Source organism: Periophthalmus magnuspinnatus, chromosome 4 (assembly GCF_009829125.3).
Source record: "Periophthalmus magnuspinnatus isolate fPerMag1 chromosome 4, fPerMag1.2.pri, whole genome shotgun sequence".
Taxonomy (NCBI): Eukaryota; Metazoa; Chordata; class Actinopteri; order Gobiiformes; family Gobiidae; genus Periophthalmus; species Periophthalmus magnuspinnatus.
In genome coordinates, this window is record NC_047129.1 from 15,515,781 (window position 1) to 15,536,852 (window position 21,072).

Genomic DNA, 21,072 nt, shown 5'->3' on the forward strand with positions numbered 1-21,072 from the left:
ATATGGTTAGTACATTACATTATCACATGTAGAAAACCATAATTGCTAACCATAATTATGAAGATGACTGGTCCAGCAAAGCCCCAGATGACACCAGTCTGGACACTAAGCCAGCAGTAGCCATCAGCTGAGTATTTGCCTGAGGCTGAGGCCAGTGTGATAGTGACTATTAACACGGGCAGACCTGCAACACAGAGAACGCACACATTCACACTTCAAAACCACAGCAAAAGCAAAACATCAGGTTTGAAGACACAGAGAGTGCAAGTACCCCAGCCAATCAGATAGTAGTACTTCATGTGCCGGTCCTCGCTCAGGTTTACTGCCACCACTTTACTCCAGAGCAGTAGCCCCTCCACCAGCATCCAACTGAACGCAGCCATGAAGAAGAGGTGAAGCAGGGCCGCCACGAGTGTACATGCCACCTATAAATACAAGTTACTGCATTATATTTACATGGTATTTGAACAAATACATTGTAGTCATTAAACAGGAGATTATCATTTGTTTTGAAATTATCTTCTGAGTTCTGTTTAATCTCTCAGTCGTCCAGGTATGATCCATAGCAAAAGAAAAATTTCAATTCCGTCAATCATTGTATTAGTCACGATTGTTGATACCATGATCAATAAAATCCTTAATTTTTTTGAATCCCATTGTCAAATAGCTCCACATCTTTTAGTTAGTTCTAGTTTAATTAAATCATTCTTTCTGAATGATCATTTGTGAGATGGTTATGACAAATGTGATGTAAACAGATCTAATCGAGACCTAATTTTGCCTCTAAAAGTGTCACAATTACTATTTTGTTTTGTTTTAAAGACTTGAAAAAATCATAATATATTGATGTCTGTATTTCTAAATGAAGTACAAATGACCTAATGACCATAAGGTTGAAGGGGCAGCGCTCACCAAGTCATGACCTGGGGTTAAAGACACAAAGGTCAAAACAACAGCAGCCAACTGGCCTACCACTGTCAGACTGACGGAGGTAACATTAAGTAACATCAGGCTACTTACTATAAATAATTGACTTTGATGGCAAATACGGAAAACAATGTTGCTATTTATCCAATACCTTGTTGTGGATCGCGGAGCCACTGCACAGTAGAATCACTTGAGCACAGATCAGAGCAATGAAAAGGTTTTTATGGATAGATGTTCTGTCTGATTTAGGAATGCTATGGATGTAAAGAGAGGAAATAGTTGTATTAGTTACAAGTAATTGCACATTGATTAACATAGAATACACATAAACTGTACATTCTATATAAAATGTTTACAAGATGTCCAGCGGCATGTGCCTAAATTGCTTGAACGGAACTTTTGATTTTGGCCATGTCATAAATTGTCTAAGCAGGTCTTTTCGAGCTGAGTCTGATCCCTGAGTGGCCGTTGTGTTAATTAACAAGTCCAAAATGGTGCCATAAACCTTCCGAGCGGACTTACATATAGACAAAGGTAATTACTGGATTAGCACTAGTCAATACCCTTTGCTCGCTTAAAAAGAGGGCACCAGCAACCACAGCCAATAACTCACAGCTGTCGTGTCTAGATCTGGTCTTTTATTCATCAATGAACACAATACTGAGTAAAACTTAAACAGCTAAGACAACACGCCTACACCAGATGAGAGCCCAAAAGTGAAGTTACAATTTATTTATCGAAAACAAAATTCACAGTACCAATACAAAATGTAAGCAATGTTTACCAGAAGAGTAAGGAAGAGGAAACCTAAAGAAGAGATGTCAACAAAAGAGAATCTCACTCACTCCAGCACGGTAAACAGCATCAAGGTCACCACGAGAGCACAAAGAGAGGCCCCGCAGCCGATAAATGTCAGTTTGGTCAAGATGAGCTCCTCCTCTGGACTCCACTACAACACAAACACAAAATAAATAAATAAATAAAAATCTTATTTTTATTTTATTTTTACAGAAACTATTGGGGTGATTCTCATATGGAAGTGCTTTGGAGGTGCACATTCAGGCAGTGACACCTACTGGTCACTAAAGTAATTGGCAAAATAAAGATTAAAGATTAGATTTTTTACATTAGGGCTGGGCTATACAAAAATGTGTGATTGTTTTCTCCTCATATTGAGTGATTACAATTTTCACTTCAATTTTAGTTAGACTGTTTTTTATAGTTTTTAAAAGATTATTTTTTCACACGAAGGTTTAGTTTTCATACCAGTTCATACAGTTTCGACTACTCACTAGCGGTCTTCCTTAGAGAGTGGCTCAGGAAGTGGTAGGAAGATGGCACCAAAACCTGTTTAAATCAGCTGACCGGACACGTCATAGCAACATCATGTGACCACTCTGAGGAAGAGCGCTAGTGAGCAGTCGAAATGGTCAGGTATGAAAATAAACTAAAGGTTGGTCTTAAAAATAATAAATAAATAAAAAAATCTATTCCAATAAATTAACTGAAGACCTGGTGCACCTCATTGGTTTATTTAGACTTATTTAAAACTAGTAAAATGGCTTTTAATACTACTTTTCTGAACAAACAAAATAAACTTAAAATCCCTGCCTTTAACAAACAAAAATCAATTAGTCAATTCCCTTTCTTCAAGTGTGAGCACATCAGTGAGCATTACGCACATCTCTGAGAATTCAAAATGTCTAAATCTCAAGCAAAATGTGATGCACAGCCCTATTCCATTGTGCATTTGTCATTTTCTTTAATATTAACTGTTTTTTATATGATATATTTTACAAACCTCTGACTCAAGGTAATTCATGAGCACTGCAAAGTTTGTGGTGTGGTTGCACTGACAGGTCACAACACCAGCATCTGCAGATAAAACTGTGCAGCCATCACTGGACCAGCTGTTCATCTGCCTGTCAAAATATTACAAGTCATATTTGATAAATATTAAAATTAAATAGCAAAACTGATACACTTCACAGTTTCACAGCATACAGTGGCTATGGTTACATGCACACTCAAAAATGTCGACGCTAGAGGTTATAGGGGTGAATTTGTAGTCGACTTCCATAAGTCAGAGCGAGGCTGTTGAAGGTTCCTGCTCACACTGCTAGTTCAGCATGGAGCAGGCGCTTAGCAACACTGTCAATCAAACCTGTTGCTAACGCTAGCGGGAGCAACCTCAGGGAAAGGAGGCGCCTGACTTGTCTGTTATTGATGGTCATATCTTGATTTACAAAATTGCAAAATAAAAACACCAGGATCATGTAGAACGGGTTAATACAAATACTTTAAGACCAAAATGACGAGTCTGACAGCAGCAGTTTACAGAGAGAGGGGTAACAATTTTTCAATAGGAAGTGAATTTGAGCCAGAGGTGATAGAGCTGGAAGTGCACCCACCCTCACTCCCAATTTGGAACGCTGCAGCTAGAGGGTTAGCTGTGTCCATTTATACGTACAGTCTATGGTTCTAAGACTATTAAAATCACAAGTAAACAGCTATTTCGCCTGATTTCTTTCTGATCACGGTCTGATTACTCACAGGTCATTTAAATAATCTTAAAGGTCCAGAAATCAGATAATAATAGATTTTAGTGTGCATCTAAACTAAGCCACTGTGATCTTACACGAGGCTGAAATTCCAAAAGGCACAAACACTCTGCTGGGTAGACTTGGCCTAAAAGCAGAGGTATACAAGTATGTTTGGTACAAGGAAACAGTTGATACAAACAGGGAGAATGGTTAATTTGTCTAAAATACTATGGTCAGTACCTTATGAGGAGTTGAAAGTGTATAATGAACTGTAACAGGGACGCTGTTTGGTTTTACACCGCCTCTAACAGTGGCTGATATGACAGCAGAGGCCAGATGCTGAGGGTCAGCTCTGAAAACACAAGGAAAAGCTCCAGTATAAAACTTTAAATCAGAGCAATGTTACAGTTTAAAATGTCTTACCTTACATTGTCTTTAGGTGAGGTTTTATCATTATGCGCAGCGTGCTCAGCTCCAGCCAAAATGTCATTCAGATTGCTGTAGTGGGTGTGAATAAGAATCACATCTTCATATCCTGGTTTGAAAGGAAAACGCAGAGTCTATTTCTCAAGTGTCACTCATCAATCTATAACTTAGATACAATTCAGTAAATATTTGTCTATATAGAAAGGTAATGTTCAAGTAGTATTGTCAAGATACCAAAATTCTGAACTTGATATTAAGGAAAAGACTCAATAGTCAATACCAATTTAAACTGCACAATGATTTGACCAATCATTTTAGTACATTATAATGTAATTTCCAACACAAATTTTAAGTAGATTTACTAAATGTGACCTTATACATGTGTGATCTCAAACGTTTCAGTAAAGGTACAACTTCAGTTCAGTTTTCTTCAGAACTAATACTTGCTCAAATGAGTATTGTACTTATAGTTCTGATACTTCTTTTTAGTATAAATTTTAATTGGTATAGCAATACTTCATAAGCATGCTGAAGTACATAATATTTACTTTTACATATTGTGCCATGTTCATTTGACGATTACCCTGTGAGTGTAACTTCTGAAGTTCTGTGTCAGATATGAGCAGCTCGTCCTGGTCATTGCTGCTAACGGAGGAGTGAGGAGCCACAGAGGACGGTTTAAAGACTTCACTTTTGCTTGTATTAGAAAGAGTTTGGCACTTCATGTAGACACCTGGAGCGCAGCACAACAGCACAACATGGATTCAGATTTTGAATTAGTTTTATGTCTATTTTTTGGCAAAGTCATAAATCTTACCTATATTTTTTGTGAAGAGCGTAAAATTGCGTTTTTCTACCGAGAACATGTCAGCAAGAGTTTCAGTGAGAATGTCAATAGTTTTAACAATATTAAATGGTCCAACACTATCCTGAAGAATAATGAAAACACACAATCAGTGAACCAGTAAGAAAATATGACCACAAATGATGCAAAATACTAAAAATACACAAAGCACTTCACAATGGAGCTCAACAGTGACCGCCTGCTCCAGTTCCGGCAGTAAATTTTCCATTAATTTTTCCATAGATGTTTCAAGAAATTCAAATATTAAGAGTTCAAAGGCATCGTGGAGGCTAACCAGCTTTGTGGTTACTAATATCCGTCATATGGTCATTTTAATTCCAAAAAGCACATTTAAAATGTAACTTTCAGCAAAATACTTTAATAACTTAGCGGTTTATAACGTTTCAGAAACAGATGTTAAATACAATTATAGGTTTTGTGGTCATTAGTTACCACAAACTTTCAAACATTTAACATCATTTTTGTTCAGAAAGTCTATGGGAATATTTTATGAGAAATTTAGTTTCAGAACCAGGCAGTGGGAGGTCATTGTTGAGTTCCATTCAGCTGCTACATCAGTGTGGGTAAGCTGTTTCTGTAGCCACAATTGCCCTGGGGTAGAGTGACAGAAGTAAGCCTGCCCATCTGCGACAACTGCCTCTCTGACCAACACTTACACATGACATGCAAGGTAAGTGTCTTGCTCAAGGACACAGTGACTTTTGGGTTGGTGGATAAGCAGTCAGACCCAATAATTAGAAGTGATTTTTTTTGTGCATTTACAAAAGAAATCTGATCATCAATGGATTGTAACTGCTGTATTAGGAAGATAAAGTAGAATACATTTTAAATAGCTCTAAATCGTTAACATTTTGTCTTTTCTACACTAGTTTGCATTTTTTACATAATTTTTCTAATCAAAACCTGCACAGGTGTCAATAGGGCTACCACAATAATATTCACTCATCGTTTAGTATATGTTTGATGGAACAATAATTTTGGGGGGTCAGTATTTATCAAGGGTTCTTTTTCTTTGCACTAGTGGGGAACATTTTGTTATTTTTCTGTTCTACACTGAGATTTGAGCTGTAGAGGGTTGCATAAATAACAAAACAAACTGGTAAAGAGTTCCATTCTGTTATTTACTTATTACAGTTGTCACCTTTTATATCACATTAATAACCAGCCAATGCAGAGGCTCAGGCACTGGCTCCTGTGGCTCAGAGAATAGACTTTAAAGCAGCTCTGCTTGTGAACATGTCTCTCCATGGACCAGCACCAAAGAACATCTCCGACATGTTAGTGCCATATGAACCATCTCACACTCTGAGGACTTCAGGGACCGGCCTCCTGCTGGTGCCCAGAGTCAGGACTAAACATGGGGAATCAGTGGTTCAGTTTTATGCAGCTAAAACTTGGAACAGTCTTCCTGAAGATGTGAGACAGGCCTCTACTTTGACAATGTTTAAATTCCAGGCTAAAACAGTTCTGTTTAGCTGTGCATGTGACTGAAAGGTTTTTTATTCTGCACTCTTCTCTTTTAATGTTCATTTGATGATGATTATTTGTGATTATTTATGTTTCGATTTGTTGAATTGTGCTTTTAATGTTGTTCTCATTCTGCACAGCACTTTGAATTACTTTGTGTACTATTTCTGCTATACAAATAAACTTGCCTTGCCTTGACCAATAGTAAATAAGGGCTTTCTACTCACTCCATCTTCTGTCTGTCCCATCCACTGTGCCGCCATGTGGGGCTCCAGCAGCAGACTAGCCAGTTTAATAAAGTTTGTAGCAATTGACACCAAGACTTCTGAAGCAGTGGCAGAAGACAGTCCAGACTCAATTTCACTCAACACAAAAAGAACATCCTCTGAGGACATAGTGGACAGGGCCCCGGTTTCAAAATCACGTAAGACAACTTGAGTCAACTGCTGCAACAATGCCAACGAAGTATTCATGCTTGATTCTTTGGTATTCTGAAACAGATTATCATTTGAATGGTGAAAAGAAGAATCTTATATACAGTATTATTCCTCATTTTAAAGAGTAGGCTCCACTCACCAGTTTGTACAGGCGAGCCTTGTTCCATCTACTTAAAAACGGTGTCTTTGGTACATTAGAACCCTCTATTGTTTCTAAAATGAAACAAGAAAAAACAGATTTCACTATTTAGGGGTGACCCTCGCTTTAATAAAGGAATAAGAATAGATACTGGTACCTTTCTTAAACTTGCAAACAGCCCCTTGGTATGAATCGCATGCGGTCTGAGTCATATTTTGTAGAACCGGATCAAAGATAGCACACTGCTCCATTTCCGGTATACTGGTAAACACTTTGAACGAGAGGTTTGAGTTGGGAAAGAGGTTGCCGTTCAACAATCCCAGGAGAGGGTTTGAAATTGCACTGTTAGCTGAAAATATGGTGATAAAAAGATCAAATTACCAGTATGTAATTGACATGTAACTTTTAAGGTCCTGGGTTTGTTGTCTCCGAGGAGATATGATTGCTTTGCCTGGATTGTTCCACAGTATGTCATTACACTTAATTATCTTGCTGTCTCTCCACAGATCTGCCCTATGACTTAGCCTGTTGGTGTCACCTGCTTTTCTTCATGGAGAAAGATCATTTAAAAACCCATACTGTGGAAAATTATAGGCAAAGCAATAACATCTCTATGGAGACAAGAAGGTAGCAGTCCTTTCGCCAGCCAAAGTTACAGAGTGCACCTTTAAGTGTTACAACTCATGGAAGTTATTCTGTTGGAGTTCCCCTCAATTTGCAGAATGTACATAGGAAAGGGGTGTCTGGCCTCTGACTGTTCACTGGGGACAATGATGTCAGAACAGCACAAGTTTGTTTTTAAGGGTGGGATTCTGAATGATGTGACTCACTAAACATTTACAACCATTTGGGAGCCCTTGCGGTTGCCAATTACTGTAGTCGCAAGCTCATATTACGCACAGACTGAAGAAAAACTAGACCATTTATACTGCCAGTATCATAAAGAGGTATTAGTAGGAAATACTTGAGATATTTCTATTGCCCAGAACTATACAAATTACTAGATAATCGACAAAACAAAATGGCTTTTTACACTTTAAGAGGATGAGATTTCTGTTCACCTATTGTCCAAAATATTCATAAGGTTTCAATTATCAGGTTTCTGTTGTGAAATAAGGTGGAGCTTACACATCACAATAAATGTTGGCATGATTCTAGCAAAGTATTCAATCTAAAATGTTTCTCAGATGATCTCTATGTATTGTTTTACCAGCTCCACCCACCAGCTTTAAAACAAAAATCTGAACTGAAAGTGACATTTGTAATTAATCCACTGGCTTCTGTGAACAACAGTGAGCTAAATTACATGCTTTGACTAGTTGCTCAAATAATGTTTTTTCATACATGATGCATACTTGCTATTGTACCTTGACAGATCCTGTCTTTTAACTTTGTGACTGTGGATTCTATTTCCAAGGCCTCTTCACTCCATTTGAACACAAGCCCAGAAAGAAGAGGTGAACACTGGTTTTCCATATTGAGGATTTCGTCCCTGGTCAGCTCTCGATCCCAAACGTGCAGTTCTGTGATGCTACCAGAGAATGATTCATGCTTTTTGAATGAACCCCCGAAGGTGTCCTGCTCCTGGCCGATAACAAAAAGACCATCAGGGCCAGTGCGGTTGGAGCTGTGTAAGCCATCGCCCTCGGAGACAGAAGTCCCATTTGCAAATATGGCCCAGTGTCCTCCATTTTGGCTCCATGAAACGCAGACTGAGTGCCAGGAGCTGTCATGCTCAAAAGCTTCATGGTAAGGCCCATGGATGCCATGGACCATCAGAGCCAGCTGCACGGGCTTTGCCTTGATTAGGTTTGCACGAAGCTGAAATTCATTAATGCATGACGGGATGGAGTAGGAATAGACAGTGGAAATTCCAAAGCAGTTTGGATCAAAACGAAGCCTGGTGCAAACAGTCATGGAGTCCATAGATGTAAACTTGTGTTTGAGACGAGCGCTCTTCGTGTCCGACCGCCCAGCGAACTCCAGAATGAGGCTTTCAGAACCTTTCCATCACACACAGGGAAAACAGGCATTAGTGCAAAGTTTGGCACTATTCTTGGAAAGTATGCAGCAAAATTCCACTGTGTCCTCGTGTTCTTACTGTAAACACTGTGGCTCAAAAGTTCATGCCGGAATTGTCAGTTCCATTTTAAACAAATGCAATGTTTGAAAAGAATATATACAAAGACTATGTTTGAAAATAAGTACTAATATGTTAAAATGACAGAGTGGACCTACCTCGTGTGTGTGCCACAGTTTTCCTGGCAATCCACACTGGCTGAGAAATGTTCAGGGATTGGAGGAAGGTAGAGATCTCTTGGTTCTCTGCAGAGCTGGATACGGAGGCTAAGGCTCCTGAACGCTGCTTACACAAACTCTCTGCTACCTGCCACTGCAGATGGTCAGGCACGTATTCAAAGTATGTCTCATCATGTGAAGCACTGAGGACTGCTAAGAGACAAATGGGCTTTAACCAAAGGACAGGCAGGGTGTGGGGAATTATTATAATCAGGTAAAAGGTGATGCTCTGTGTTTTTAATGCTATAATCACAATAACACTGTCAGTAAGTTTTGTGTACAGCATAGTTACGATGTAGGCTACTTACTCCTACAGGTCTATAAGGTATCTCATATTCTAGGATCAGACTACATAGGCCATTGCAAAGTTGTGCAGGTTGAGTCAGTTAAGTGACCTACCTGATAAGAAGCTCTGGAGACAAACCTGAAATTAAATATATGGTTAGACTTTGTTATGGTTACAGCAGACTCATGGCAAAATAGCCCTCCTGTACAGTGAAAAAAACACATTTATTTCAGTGGAGCCTGTATCTAAAATGTTTAAAATCAAATCATTCTTAAATTCTACTTACAAGAAGTTCTAATTTTCTCAACACTGACTTATGCATTCTGAAAAGTAAGCAGTTAAAGCAGTGTAAAGAGGCTGTTCATCTGAGTTTATAAAATGTAAAAGATTAGGCCTTTCGTATAATTTACCTGTGACTCACTTTTGGCGCGATTCTGGTCATTCCAATGAGCGCACGTCTGGCAAAAGCAAAAGCTGCATCTAAACAGACTATTAGTAGAGGATAAAAGCTTTAGGTTCGAGTTGAGCTATTGTTCGTCAGTTCGGCGTCATTGGAGAAGCAGCTCCGCTTCCTCCAGCTGCAGTGGGAGGATGCACTGAAGCTGAACAGAGGGTGTAGCCCAGAGTCTGGAGCGCGCAGAGGGCTGCCCCAGAGAGGGATCCAACACGTGTCACAGGCGCGGGGTTGATTTGGATCAGCAACCTAAGACTACAGACCAAATGATGTAATCTGAAGGGGAATATTCAGGCCTCACGAGCGACATGAGGAATAGTGAGAATATTCAAATTAACGGAAAAAAGATACAAACTTCTTTTGAGTAGAGTGACCAGACGTCCCTATTTGCCCGGGACAGTCCCAGTTTTGAGCCTTGTATCCCATGTCTCAGCATATTTATCCAAAACTAGTGATTTGTCCCAGTTTTATACAAGACATGTCCCAGATGTCCCTATTTTGACCCATTCGCTCCCCACCAACAATAAAAAGGGTCATATATTGTCAAATGTTTTGGTGAAATACAAAAAACAACTTGAAAGGCCAAAAAGTGGACATTGAAAGAAATCTGTCATGTTATAAACTGATTCACAAGTGAGTCAAGAAAGTACCAAGTGCTTAATAATGTTCTTAATTACTGTGTACTCTCTTTTCACAAGTTTATTATTACCAACTCCAACCTGGTGTGGCCCAGTTTTTAATGTTGAGAATCTGGTCACCCTACTTTTGAGTCACAAATACTCAAGTTAGAAATATAATCAATATTAACTACTGTCTGCTACCAAAGTAAAACTGAAACCCTGCTCAGAAACATTAGCTTGCATTACATATCCAATATTTTAAACGTATAAAACAATTTATTTCATGTGCAAGTTTATTGCAGTTATAGCGTGTATTTAAGAGACCCTGTACATTACAAGTTTTTAAACATGGTAGAAAATATTAAACATTTACAGCCAAGCATGGGAGTGATCCATATACCTTAATTGAAACAGCTGATTATATATATATATATATATATATATATATATATATATATATATATATATATATATATATATATATATATATATATATATATATATATATATATATATATATATATATATATATATATATATATATATATATATATATATATATATATATATATATATATATATATATATATATATATATATATATATATATATATATATATATATATATATATATATATATATGAATGAATGAATGAATGATAGAATCCCAAGTACAAATGATAAAAATTACACCAAAGTTATTACACAATAAAAGCTGTTAAAATTCTGATGAAACCCATTACATACATAGCAATATCCCTGACTTATGACAGAATGAATGTACCACTTAATAAGCACTGCAGTATATTTTTTAAGTAAAACGTGATTTAAAAGCAGAATAAATTACAACATTACACCCAGCGTGGACTTGCAACTGTGGTACCTGAAGGCAAAGCATAGACAACTTTACTAAACACTCTATTTCTGACTGTACTGTGAATGGTAACATTTTCTTGGAGTGAGCCATCACTAGCAGAGCTCCTCGTTGAAGTGTCTGCTCCTCCCTCTCCTGCTGTGTGCTGTGACCAAGACAGGCACAGGGAGTGGAGGGCAGAGTGAATGTCATCAAGTAGGGCATTTGGAGACGGGGCACACTGCATCCCTTCTCTGTCCTCAAAGAGACCAGTTATGAGCTCATCAACTCTTCTGGCTGAAGACGAGATAAGATCTCTGAAGCCTCCAAGGTTAACATCTGTGTCTATCCCTAAAAATAAGTGATGGAATTGAATAAACATATTCCATAACCAGTAGAAATACAAATCAAATAAACATTTCAACAAATTTTGCACAGCAGAAAAACCCACATATGAAAATCAATACCTCGAAGGGCAGTGGATAAAGAAGAATTCAACTGTCCAATAACTTGGTTTAGCTCATACAACCGGGTCACTGTAGCCCTCAGTTTTTGGCAAGTTGAAGATTCATCCTCAAACTCCTTATTGTTCTCCTGAATTTCCTGCCAATACAAATACAAATTATGAACAACAGATTTAGCAATGGCTGAACTACTTTCCAACTTTTCATTAAAATGTACTTTTACAAATAGGCACACATATGCTGAGACCTGTTCACACATAGGTACACAGTATTGTATGTCATTGGCAACAAAGATGCTTGGTGTGCAGCAAAGATAAAGGCAAACAACCTCTCAGCTTTGACTGATTGGACTTTATTCTCTTCAGACATTTATTACCCGAGTGCTTAACAAGGCAGAAAGATAAGCATTGAGTTTAAGAACCATCCAGTACAAAGGACCTGCCAGACCTGCCAGAGCTGCTGGAGCTGGCAGGTGAGGGATCAAGCCTTTTTATACTGATTGTAGCTCAAAGTATTTTCAATTCACAATACACTATTAAATGATGACTGTGGGGCCATATGTTTGATGGGAAAGAAAACAAACACTTACAGTGATATGGTAAAGCATGAAGTTCTGAAGAGCAGGAGCCAAGTCAAGCACCTTTGATTTAAGGCTTTGCAGAACCTGCAAACACAACATCAGTATTAAAGGAATGCCAGAATAATGTTGTGGCATTGGTCAGGGGACATCTGTGGTAGAAAATTCACAGAGGCCTTCATCTATAAACCTTACACAAATTCAGCACATTCTGGAGGAACCATAACATTTCTGAACTTGTGTGTAGCTGTTGATAATATAAGATAAATAAGCAGCTGTGTTTGAATCAAACTCCCCTTAATATCAAAGTTTATACGACTTCCCAACTGGATTTATGCCTTGTAGGCAGGAAATACAAGCATTTCACATTCGATTAGAAAAATCAAAGAAATGCATATAAAAGTATGTTAAGAAATATAAAAACTATCATTAAATCTAAGACAAACTGACTGAATCAACATATTAACTTCAGCATATAAAATGTTTGACAATGCAAGTACATTATATTAAGTTACAGAAACTGTAAGTGAATCACTAATCCGACTCCAGACTGAGCCTGAAACAGTGGTAAGCACTTTTGGATGAGCCTAGACACTGGGTGTCTTTTTGATAAATGAGGGCCAATCTGAATATACTATGAATATTCATTATGTTTAATCTGATTCTTTCAAATCACAGGCCTGTCACTGTGTCACTTTGTTTTATTAATAAATAATTAAAAGTCCTACCGGATTTCGAGAATATGCCAGCTGGGCCTCTCTTAGCATTTCTTTGGTTATGTTGAGGCTCTCCTCTAAGAGTGAATGAAACCCTTTGCTGGTTCCTTTTAGCAGAGATGTGATAATTGAAGGCTACAGGGAAAAATGCAATGAATTCAATTACAAAATCGTGACTACATTTTTGTAAAGCCATGACAAGAGAAAATTAACTTTGAATATCCTCACAACTGTTATGTAAACTGTGACATCATTAGTGGCATTACCTTGCCAGTGGCTTGGGCAGCAAGGGCAATTGTATTCAGAGGCAAGCCTGTCACTGCTGCCAAGTGGCAAATCGTAACTAACGCTGCATTCAGACACTGGCTACTTTTCCGCCAAGCCTCTGTCACCATTGATGTTATTTCAGACTCACAACCCTGCACATCAAAAAGAAATAGCATTTTCAGACAACATCAAGTCAGCTCAGACTGACAAACAGGTTATAACATAATTTATGCGTTGGCGATTCACAGCACTTGGCCCTACGCACATACATACGCCGCAGGACACATTTGTTACATTAAAATGCTACACATTGAGCAAAAATCTAAACCAGGGTGTGAAATTGTGTGTTTAGGTCCTAAGCCTGGTAAGGAATTTAGATTTATTTTCCATATATTCATGTGCTGTTTGGGGCTCAAGGTTGAGAATTCCCTTTGCTTGGCCATTTCCATAGACAGAGCTCAAACAGCTCAAAGCTAAGACCAGTCAATCAATCCTTTGCATTTTGATTAGCCATCCCCATGTCCAAACTGCACTCAGCTGAAAATGTGTTTCCAGCGGTTTTGGACTAATATATTGACAGTAAGTGCCTTGAAAAGCAAAAGTATATTATGCAAGTCTGTTGCCTGTAAAGGGCTAAAGTATTTTTCTGGTGTACCTGTATCAGAAGTTGAAAAAATCCTCCCATTTTCTTTACTTGACTCTTAAGTTCTTCTGCAATTGTGTAGAGCAGGCCTGAGGAAGGCTTCACTATTGCCAACCATTGCATGGTAACAAACACGGCACTTTCCATAGCTACAGACGACTTGATCAACTGAGTTTGTGCTACAGGGTTACCTGTGAATACTGCAAGAAAATACCAGACTGAGTAATGTACATTTTTACAAAACATATATTTTCATTCAATACTAACTCACATATAATCTCACCATTTTCCGGACTGTCATCATCCAGGCTGTCATACAAATCAGAGATTGTTTGGGCTGCTGTGTAAACTACGTATAGATCAGAGGCCAGTTTGTCGGCCAAACTCTCCTCTGTGGCATTACAGCTGCGAAGAAGAGCGACAGATTGCCCAATGAGCTCCTTGCAGATTCCTGGTATGGCAGAGTCCGTTGAACTCGGAGAAGTGGATGGGGGTTTGGGCCCGCCCATTAAACCTGAACACAATGAAAGTTAAATTGAAAAGGGAATAAGCAGGCTGAGACGCATCACAGTACACCTATATTATACTATATATTTACCAGCATTTTGGGTGGAACCATTATGAAGACTCTGAATTGGATGAACTCTGATCTCGTACAGTTTACCAGAAATTCTCCTACTTTTTAACAGGCTTCTACTCCTTGATATCAAATAAAACAATTAATGAGCACAATTGTTCCATTCATAACGCACCTTTTGCATTACATAAATTGTGGTTTGACAAAAAATTGCAAGGAATAACATATAAAGACAGGAAGTATTTTTATGTACATACAATAATAAATAAATAAATACAAAAATATATATATATATATATATATATATATATATATAAATAAAAGTATAATCATGTAAAATGATAACCTGCGTCTTGAAAAAGAAGAGGTGGAGGAGGCCGATATATCTTGCTCCCACTCATCATCAGGGTCATAAAACACATCGTCATCTTTAGAGGTAGAATCCTCCTGCAGAGATCAAATCACTGATGTCATAACCAAACACATTTGGACATTATTGACATTAAAAACTGGTAGGAATTCACCATAAAACTACTCTTCCACTAGATTTTGAGCAGATAATAAGTATATAAAAAGAATAATTTTTATAAAGACTCAGTTAAGATTCAGGTAATTGTCTTACTGGTAAAATGAAATTATATTTTTCTTTTTGCCCTAACATAAAAGACATACCTGTTCAAGTTCTCTCATGACAACCATGTTGTTTTGAAATTTTTCCGAGCTCCAAAATGTGGAGATCCCAAGCTTTGTGTTTTGTACCCGAACATGAAGCCCACCTTGATCATTCTCAGAGCTTTCATGTCTGCAGCAGAAGAAAGAAACTTAAGGCATGTTGAACAAATTCACTTTGCCAGCTGTCTGATACAGGACCACCTTACCTGCTGAAAACTGTGTTCTTCCTAAGCTTTACACTTATCTTGTTGGCTTCTTCGATCATTAAGGACAGCTTCATTGCATTCCATTTAGTTGAATCTACAACACAGTGGTTTACAATACATAGCTAAATTAGATACGATCTTTCTAATATAGCAAACTCACCATTTTTGAGACTCTGGTTTTCTCTTAAAGCCCTTTTCTTTTGGATTTCCTCAAGCTCTCTGCTGATTTTCTTTTTCTCTTCCTCCAGGGCCTCCACAATCTTAGCTTGAGTGATGCGATGTTCCTCCATTGCCTGAAAGTTAAATAATAAAAAAAATATGAAATACACCCAAGGGAATCTTAACCTATGATATGATATTCAGCAGAGCCTAAAGAGTTAAACATAGTAAACAAAGCCATATGGACCCAGATGTTCAGTTTTTTGTGCCAAGTCTGACCTGGGCCTCCATGTGCAGGCGGAGGCGTTTCCTCTGGGTGTCAACCTCTTGCTCCAACTCCAACTTGGCCATTTTGAGATCTTTCATCTGGCTAGCCACCTTTTGATGGTCTAGCGCCTGTTGACGTTTGCGTTCATTTTCTGCATGCTAACAAAGATCATATTGTTTGCAAAAATGTCTATACAACAAACAGACACAAATAGATATAATAAAATATTGAAAATTAATCTCTCAGTACCAGCTCTTTTTCTAGCACTCGAATCCGGTCTTCATAAAGTGTCTTTTGGTCCGAGAGTTCCTTTTGTGCCACCTCTTTTGCCATTTGTATTCCCTGCATCATCTCTTTTTTAGCTTTTAAATTGGCTTCTTCAATTTCTGCTTCAAGTCTTAAATGAAAAAGTAATAGCTGGTTTGATTACGTAATATATATTTTGATGGTTAATATGTAGGGCATAAAATGAAACTCACTGTGCTCTTTGAGCTGCAAGCAACTCATTTTTGGCAAATTCAAAATCTTTGTGCCCATCGCCTGCACCTGTCCAGCAAGACACTCGCTTCCCAGACTGAACTTCTGCTGGATGATTGAAGCGGAAATAGTGGTCCCCACCCAAAATCACCCTGTCGCCCTGAAAACGGCACATCCATATGAACATTATTTATGATTAAATTAAACTGTATTACATATGATGATGATGCATTGGGAAATATGACTCACATGATGAAGAACATGGGATTCAAAAATGAGATTGCCATTGACAAAGGTCTTGGCATTTTCCATTGGCGTAATGCTCACGGTACCTTGCATGTTGTTTATAACACTGAAGAAGAAAGTACATTATTGCTAATATTAAAAAACAGTAAAATTTTTATTTCAGCTTTTCATACCAGTGTTGATCTGCAATCAGAGCTCCTGTCAGCTGAATATCGTGGGTGGAATCAGATTTCAGTTTCCCCACTGTTGTTCGGCCTTCTTTGATCATGTATAAAAGCATCTCCGACAGCTGTGGATCCTCATTTAAGTTAACCAAATTTGGAAGACGGTTGTCTACTTTGAATGTCACACCAGCTTTCTGGAAAAATAAAGTAAAAGGTAAAGTGAAGGATTTACCAAGTACAGAGTACTGCATTTAAATTAGGGAATATCAAAATTAACCTGCAACTCCTTGGCCTCATCACATTTACGAATTTCTGCTTCCTCGAGCTTTTCTCTCCATGCCCTGAACAGTTAGAGTCATGTACAAAGTTTTTATCCCGGCATAACTGTGACCTATTACTTTAGATCATCACTTATCTAATTTTCAACATCTTTGACTGACATTATGTGATGTTCTGATCTACCTGACTTGGGGATACAGATAAATACATTTAAAGGATGGCTTTATGACTTACCTGTTAGCCTCCACCATTTCTCTTTCTTGCTGCCACAGTTTATTCCTTAAGGCCACAATCTCCTGCTGAAACTGTTTGACCCTCTCAGGTTCTACACCTTGGGAGCTCATCTGAGCCGCCCTTAGCTTCTCCACCTCTGCCTTTAGGTCTTAGAAATAATAGAAAATAAATATGATGTGTCATGACAAGAAGCAGGGAGCTGATATTGATGATTGAATTAACAGTACAATCCAAGTTACACCAATTGTGCCATAACACTGGAGAAACAACAGCTCCCCTTAGTGTCCAAAAGTGGAATAACAAAACAATCAAAATCATTCTCAAGAGTAACAATTAATTCAAAGAATGTGTTGTTGCACAAATAGAAATGAAAAGAAATGTGTTAAATAATTTTTTTTTAAAGTATTACACTTGGGAACAATGGTGATTATGGATTAAAACTTCAAGGCACTAGATTATGTCATAAAACACCGGAATGATTATTCATCAGAGATATTGTTTCATTTACATATCAGGCATTAAATGTTTGCAAGATCTTGAAAAATGTACGTTTCATACCTCTGATGAGTTTGGCATTGGTGTCCTCATTGACCTTGGCAACATTAATGATAGTGCGAGCCTGCTGAGCATAGCGCAGGGTGCTGAGGCTTTCATCCACATTACAACCAGCTGGACTGAGTGTGGCAATCATGGCCGTCTTTGAGTTTCCCCCAAGACTCTCTCTTAATAGCCTATAATCAATGTAAACAATATAATAGTTTTTAAATAAATATTACTAAAATATTAAGATGTCAGTGTACTCTTACCAGGTAAGAACAGACTCGCGGTAGGGTATAAAGATCTTTTTTCTGGTCAAAGCCTGCTCAGAAAGTGCTGAAATGACCTTTCCAAGTGTTAAAAGGGATTTATTGATACTGACACCTTCCTATACAACGTAAGCAAGGGTAAAATAATAATTATGCATTTTATTATGATGAAAAACTAATTATGAAATTGTGATATACCCGGAGTCGGTCTCCACTAGTTTTAGCTGAGTTACAGCGTTCACTGCCTGCCAGATCCACCAAGTTTATCTTGCTGGTGATGCTGTGGTCATGCTCCTCTCCTTCAACCAACTCAGTCTGTAGAGTAGAAAAAGGTTTAAATAAATGGATGTTCTAATAAACCAGATGACATCATTGCAATTAACAAGTAGAAGTCATACTTTTGTCTGAGTCATAACTAAGGTGAAGACTGAGTGTGATCTGGAGCTCTTGTCATTCATTCCAGTTGCAGCTGTAGCCCTTTGTTTATTGCCAAGCTGTAACCAACCCTAGATACAAAAAAAAAAAAAAGTTATGTAAATATAAGGCTTAAACTTAACTTTGACTCTGTCACTGTCACTTACTAAACTCACCTGAATGTCATTATAACAGCCCACAGTATTACTGTAAAAACAGAAAAGCACTGACTGATTAGTTTTTAGTTATTTTAGTTTTTTCTTTAAATTTAGAACATAGAGTTGCTTACGCAGAAAGTGCTTCGACGTAAGGGCCGTGTACTGGGTGTTCTCTGACTCTCAACTGAAAACAAATATTTCATCATGCATGTTGTAACATGAATAAAATTATAGCAGTTGTAGAGATACTACAGAAAGATATTTGTCCTTGTAAAAATAAAATCATTTTTTCTCCTTACTGGCATCTGCCTTTGATTGGGATCATCCCGTGTGACAAGCAGGTCATGAATCTTCTCATTGTACACTTCAAAATAGCTCATTTCTACATAGCAATTAACCTAAAGCAAGGGAAATGACAAACAATATTATAATCACCATTAAAGTGAACATAAAGGAAACATTCATTAATAAATATAACAACATGACAAGTAAAACAAAGGTACCTTTTCACTTTTCATAGAACTCAACTCAGAAAAAAGATCTTCACAGAATCTGGGGATTATGCCTGCCTCATCTCCAAATCCCATCATTCTAAAGTACCAATTACACATTCAAACAACATCAAAATGCTGATAAATTATCTTCTGAGTAGATGGACGAGTTATACAAAATAAAGCAGAAAACTCACGTGTAAGACTTTCCTGAGCCAGTCTGACCATAGGCAAAGAGGCAGGTGTTGTAGCCTTCAAATGCCCTGTGTAGGAGAGGTTTGGCCAAGTTCTCATAAACAGTCTGCTGGCTGGCAAAATCAGAGTTACTGTTGTCCACTGAGCAAAAGGAGAAGTCGTATGCGAAAGTGTATCTTTGCTTTGTGTCTGGGTGGTGGACAACAGTCTCTTGGCCATTCATGAAAATGACCTGCAAAGCTTTCTCTGTCTTTTCCCTAAAACCAGAAAATAATGAATTGAAATATTAAATCAACAATCCATTACTACTTAAAAAGAACCCCACTAACCTGGTGTTAAAAGGGCGGACACGAACTGCAACAGTAACGGCACTGTTTTCCATTTGTAGATGATCTGGCTGCTTCACAGCTTCACTTGGCCTGGAAAGGGGCTGTTCCCGCTGCACTGGAGCTGGTGCAGTGGTGGATGTTCTTATCCTGACTGACTCTCCTCTTGGAGTGGCAGTTGTGGTGCTTACACTGACCGCAGAGTTTGTGGCTTTGCTAATTCTGGGAGTTGGGACGGGTTTTGAATCACCCTTTTGCTGTATTCGTGATTTGGACCGTTCCAGGCTTGTAGTTTTTTGCAGTGGTTTAGGGGCTTCCTTGGCTGCCAGCTTTTCAAAGACATCTCTCTTTGCTGCTATTTTCTCAAACGGAGTCTTTCTGGTGGGCGTTTTAAAACTTGTACCATCTTCTTCCAAATGCTTAGCTGTAGATTTTAGCAACAAAGGCGTTGAGCCGTTTGTCACTTTTGACTTGGTTTCCACACGGACACCACTTTTCCTTCTGTAACTTTTTGCTCCATCTTTCAGACTAACAGAGCGGACCAAAGCGGTTGTCCTGCCGTTTGGTTCACTCAAAATCTTTGCTGCAGCGAGGTGGGCACTGGAGCTCAGCCTGGGCCCACGGTTCACGCTCTTGTCCATGGATGAGGGCGTCCTGGTTCTTCTCTGCAGGGTCAGTCTCTTTTCTGCTGTTGGCGTGCTGCTCTGGCTGCTGTCTACTACAAATGTTCGTTCAGTCCCAGATTTCCTTTTTGACCTCCTCTGTAGAGTGAGTCTCCCGCGGTATGGAGTCTGTGGTCCATTTCCGCTTTTTGACAGCGTAGAAATCACATATGTTCTGTTCACTTGTCTGCTCCTTTCCGACATCTTGCTAATATCCCCGTTTAAAGAATCTAGTGTTACTGAATTAACAGAGTCTTTTACATCTCCAGTCATAGCTCTCCCAGCTGACAGGAGATGGTCATAATACACTGTATGTTTCCTTGCTTGAACACTAAAAAGCGACATTGCAATCTCTTTTCAAATGTAAAACACGTCAAATTAAAATGATTGTAATAGTGATATAGCTACAATTAACGGCATTCTTTTTGGCTTTACCCACACATCGCGTTTCTAAAGCAAATAAAAGAGCTTAATATACATACCCTTGTAGCAAAATACAAATCAAACTGTATAAAAAATATATATTATACATGAATTTGTTGTGCGATCCCTGCACATAAAGCTGCTTTGTTTATGTTCTGCTCCTCGCTTCCGCCTTCGCCCGCCGCATTTTCAAACCGTCCCTCAAACTCGCTGCTGATTGGTTAAAATCTTAACTGACATTACGTGAGCACGTAGGATTCTAAATGCCACAATCCGACACTTGGGGGAGACATTCGCATGGGAATGTAATTATAAATCTATCTTGCTTAGCCT

General features: G+C 38.3%; 2 protein-coding genes across 2 annotated transcripts in view; both read right to left on the minus strand.

Annotated features, from left to right (window-relative positions):
• Nucleotides 1-9,961, minus strand: part of LOC117369832 (adhesion G-protein coupled receptor D2) — a 64,101-nt gene extending 54,140 nt beyond the window's left edge. Inside the window, exons 1-18 of the mRNA XM_055221046.1 lie at nucleotides 9,799-9,961; nucleotides 9,675-9,711; nucleotides 9,502-9,526; nucleotides 9,043-9,255; nucleotides 8,172-8,807; nucleotides 6,962-7,153; nucleotides 6,805-6,878; nucleotides 6,456-6,719; nucleotides 4,714-4,825; nucleotides 4,480-4,629; nucleotides 3,894-4,005; nucleotides 3,711-3,822; nucleotides 3,566-3,615; nucleotides 2,729-2,849; nucleotides 1,773-1,876; nucleotides 1,079-1,181; nucleotides 272-425; nucleotides 51-184 (exon numbers count right to left, since the gene is read on the minus strand). Of these exons, the coding sequence (XP_055077021.1) occupies nucleotides 51-184; nucleotides 272-425; nucleotides 1,079-1,181; nucleotides 1,773-1,876; nucleotides 2,729-2,849; nucleotides 3,566-3,615; nucleotides 3,711-3,822; nucleotides 3,894-4,005; nucleotides 4,480-4,629; nucleotides 4,714-4,825; nucleotides 6,456-6,719; nucleotides 6,805-6,878; nucleotides 6,962-7,153; nucleotides 8,172-8,807; nucleotides 9,043-9,255; nucleotides 9,502-9,526; nucleotides 9,675-9,711; nucleotides 9,799-9,830 (2,625 nt within the window). The 5' untranslated portion in view covers nucleotides 9,831-9,961. The remainder of the gene's footprint in view (nucleotides 1-50; nucleotides 185-271; nucleotides 426-1,078; nucleotides 1,182-1,772; nucleotides 1,877-2,728; nucleotides 2,850-3,565; nucleotides 3,616-3,710; nucleotides 3,823-3,893; nucleotides 4,006-4,479; nucleotides 4,630-4,713; nucleotides 4,826-6,455; nucleotides 6,720-6,804; nucleotides 6,879-6,961; nucleotides 7,154-8,171; nucleotides 8,808-9,042; nucleotides 9,256-9,501; nucleotides 9,527-9,674; nucleotides 9,712-9,798) is intronic.
• Nucleotides 9,962-11,246: 1,285 nt separating this feature from the next.
• Nucleotides 11,247-20,903, minus strand: kif14 (kinesin family member 14). Its single transcript, XM_033964805.2, has 29 exons — nucleotides 19,658-20,903; nucleotides 19,331-19,585; nucleotides 19,146-19,233; nucleotides 18,942-19,040; nucleotides 18,774-18,826; nucleotides 18,661-18,691; nucleotides 18,469-18,576; nucleotides 18,269-18,385; nucleotides 18,071-18,189; nucleotides 17,823-17,995; nucleotides 17,265-17,412; nucleotides 17,029-17,092; nucleotides 16,761-16,945; nucleotides 16,591-16,693; nucleotides 16,344-16,501; nucleotides 16,114-16,261; nucleotides 15,876-16,022; nucleotides 15,598-15,730; nucleotides 15,438-15,531; nucleotides 15,232-15,361; nucleotides 14,906-15,006; nucleotides 14,581-14,681; nucleotides 14,266-14,496; nucleotides 13,995-14,182; nucleotides 13,339-13,491; nucleotides 13,085-13,207; nucleotides 12,369-12,443; nucleotides 11,783-11,918; nucleotides 11,247-11,666 (listed from the first exon to the last, which is right to left on the minus strand). Exons 1-29 carry the CDS (start codon nucleotides 20,659-20,661, stop codon nucleotides 11,314-11,316), a joined length of 4,818 nt encoding a protein of 1,605 aa, XP_033820696.1. The 5' UTR covers nucleotides 20,662-20,903; the 3' UTR covers nucleotides 11,247-11,313.
• Nucleotides 20,904-21,072: the final 169 nt, after the last annotated feature.

Bases quoted from the DNA above. Each gene is read 5' to 3' on its own strand.
- kif14 (XM_033964805.2), bottom strand. From the start codon at position 20,661: ATGTCGCTTTTTAGTGTTCAAGCAAGGAAACATACAGTGTATTATGAC. The intron at 16,023-16,113 runs GTACTGAGAGAT...GATCTTTGTTAG, and splicing joins GAGTGCTAGAAAAAGAGCTG to CATGCAGAAAATGAACGCAA. The intron at 11,919-12,368 runs GTAAGTGTTTGT...TTGTATTGGCAG, and splicing joins TCATGCTTTACCATATCACT to GAAATTCAGGAGAACAATAA.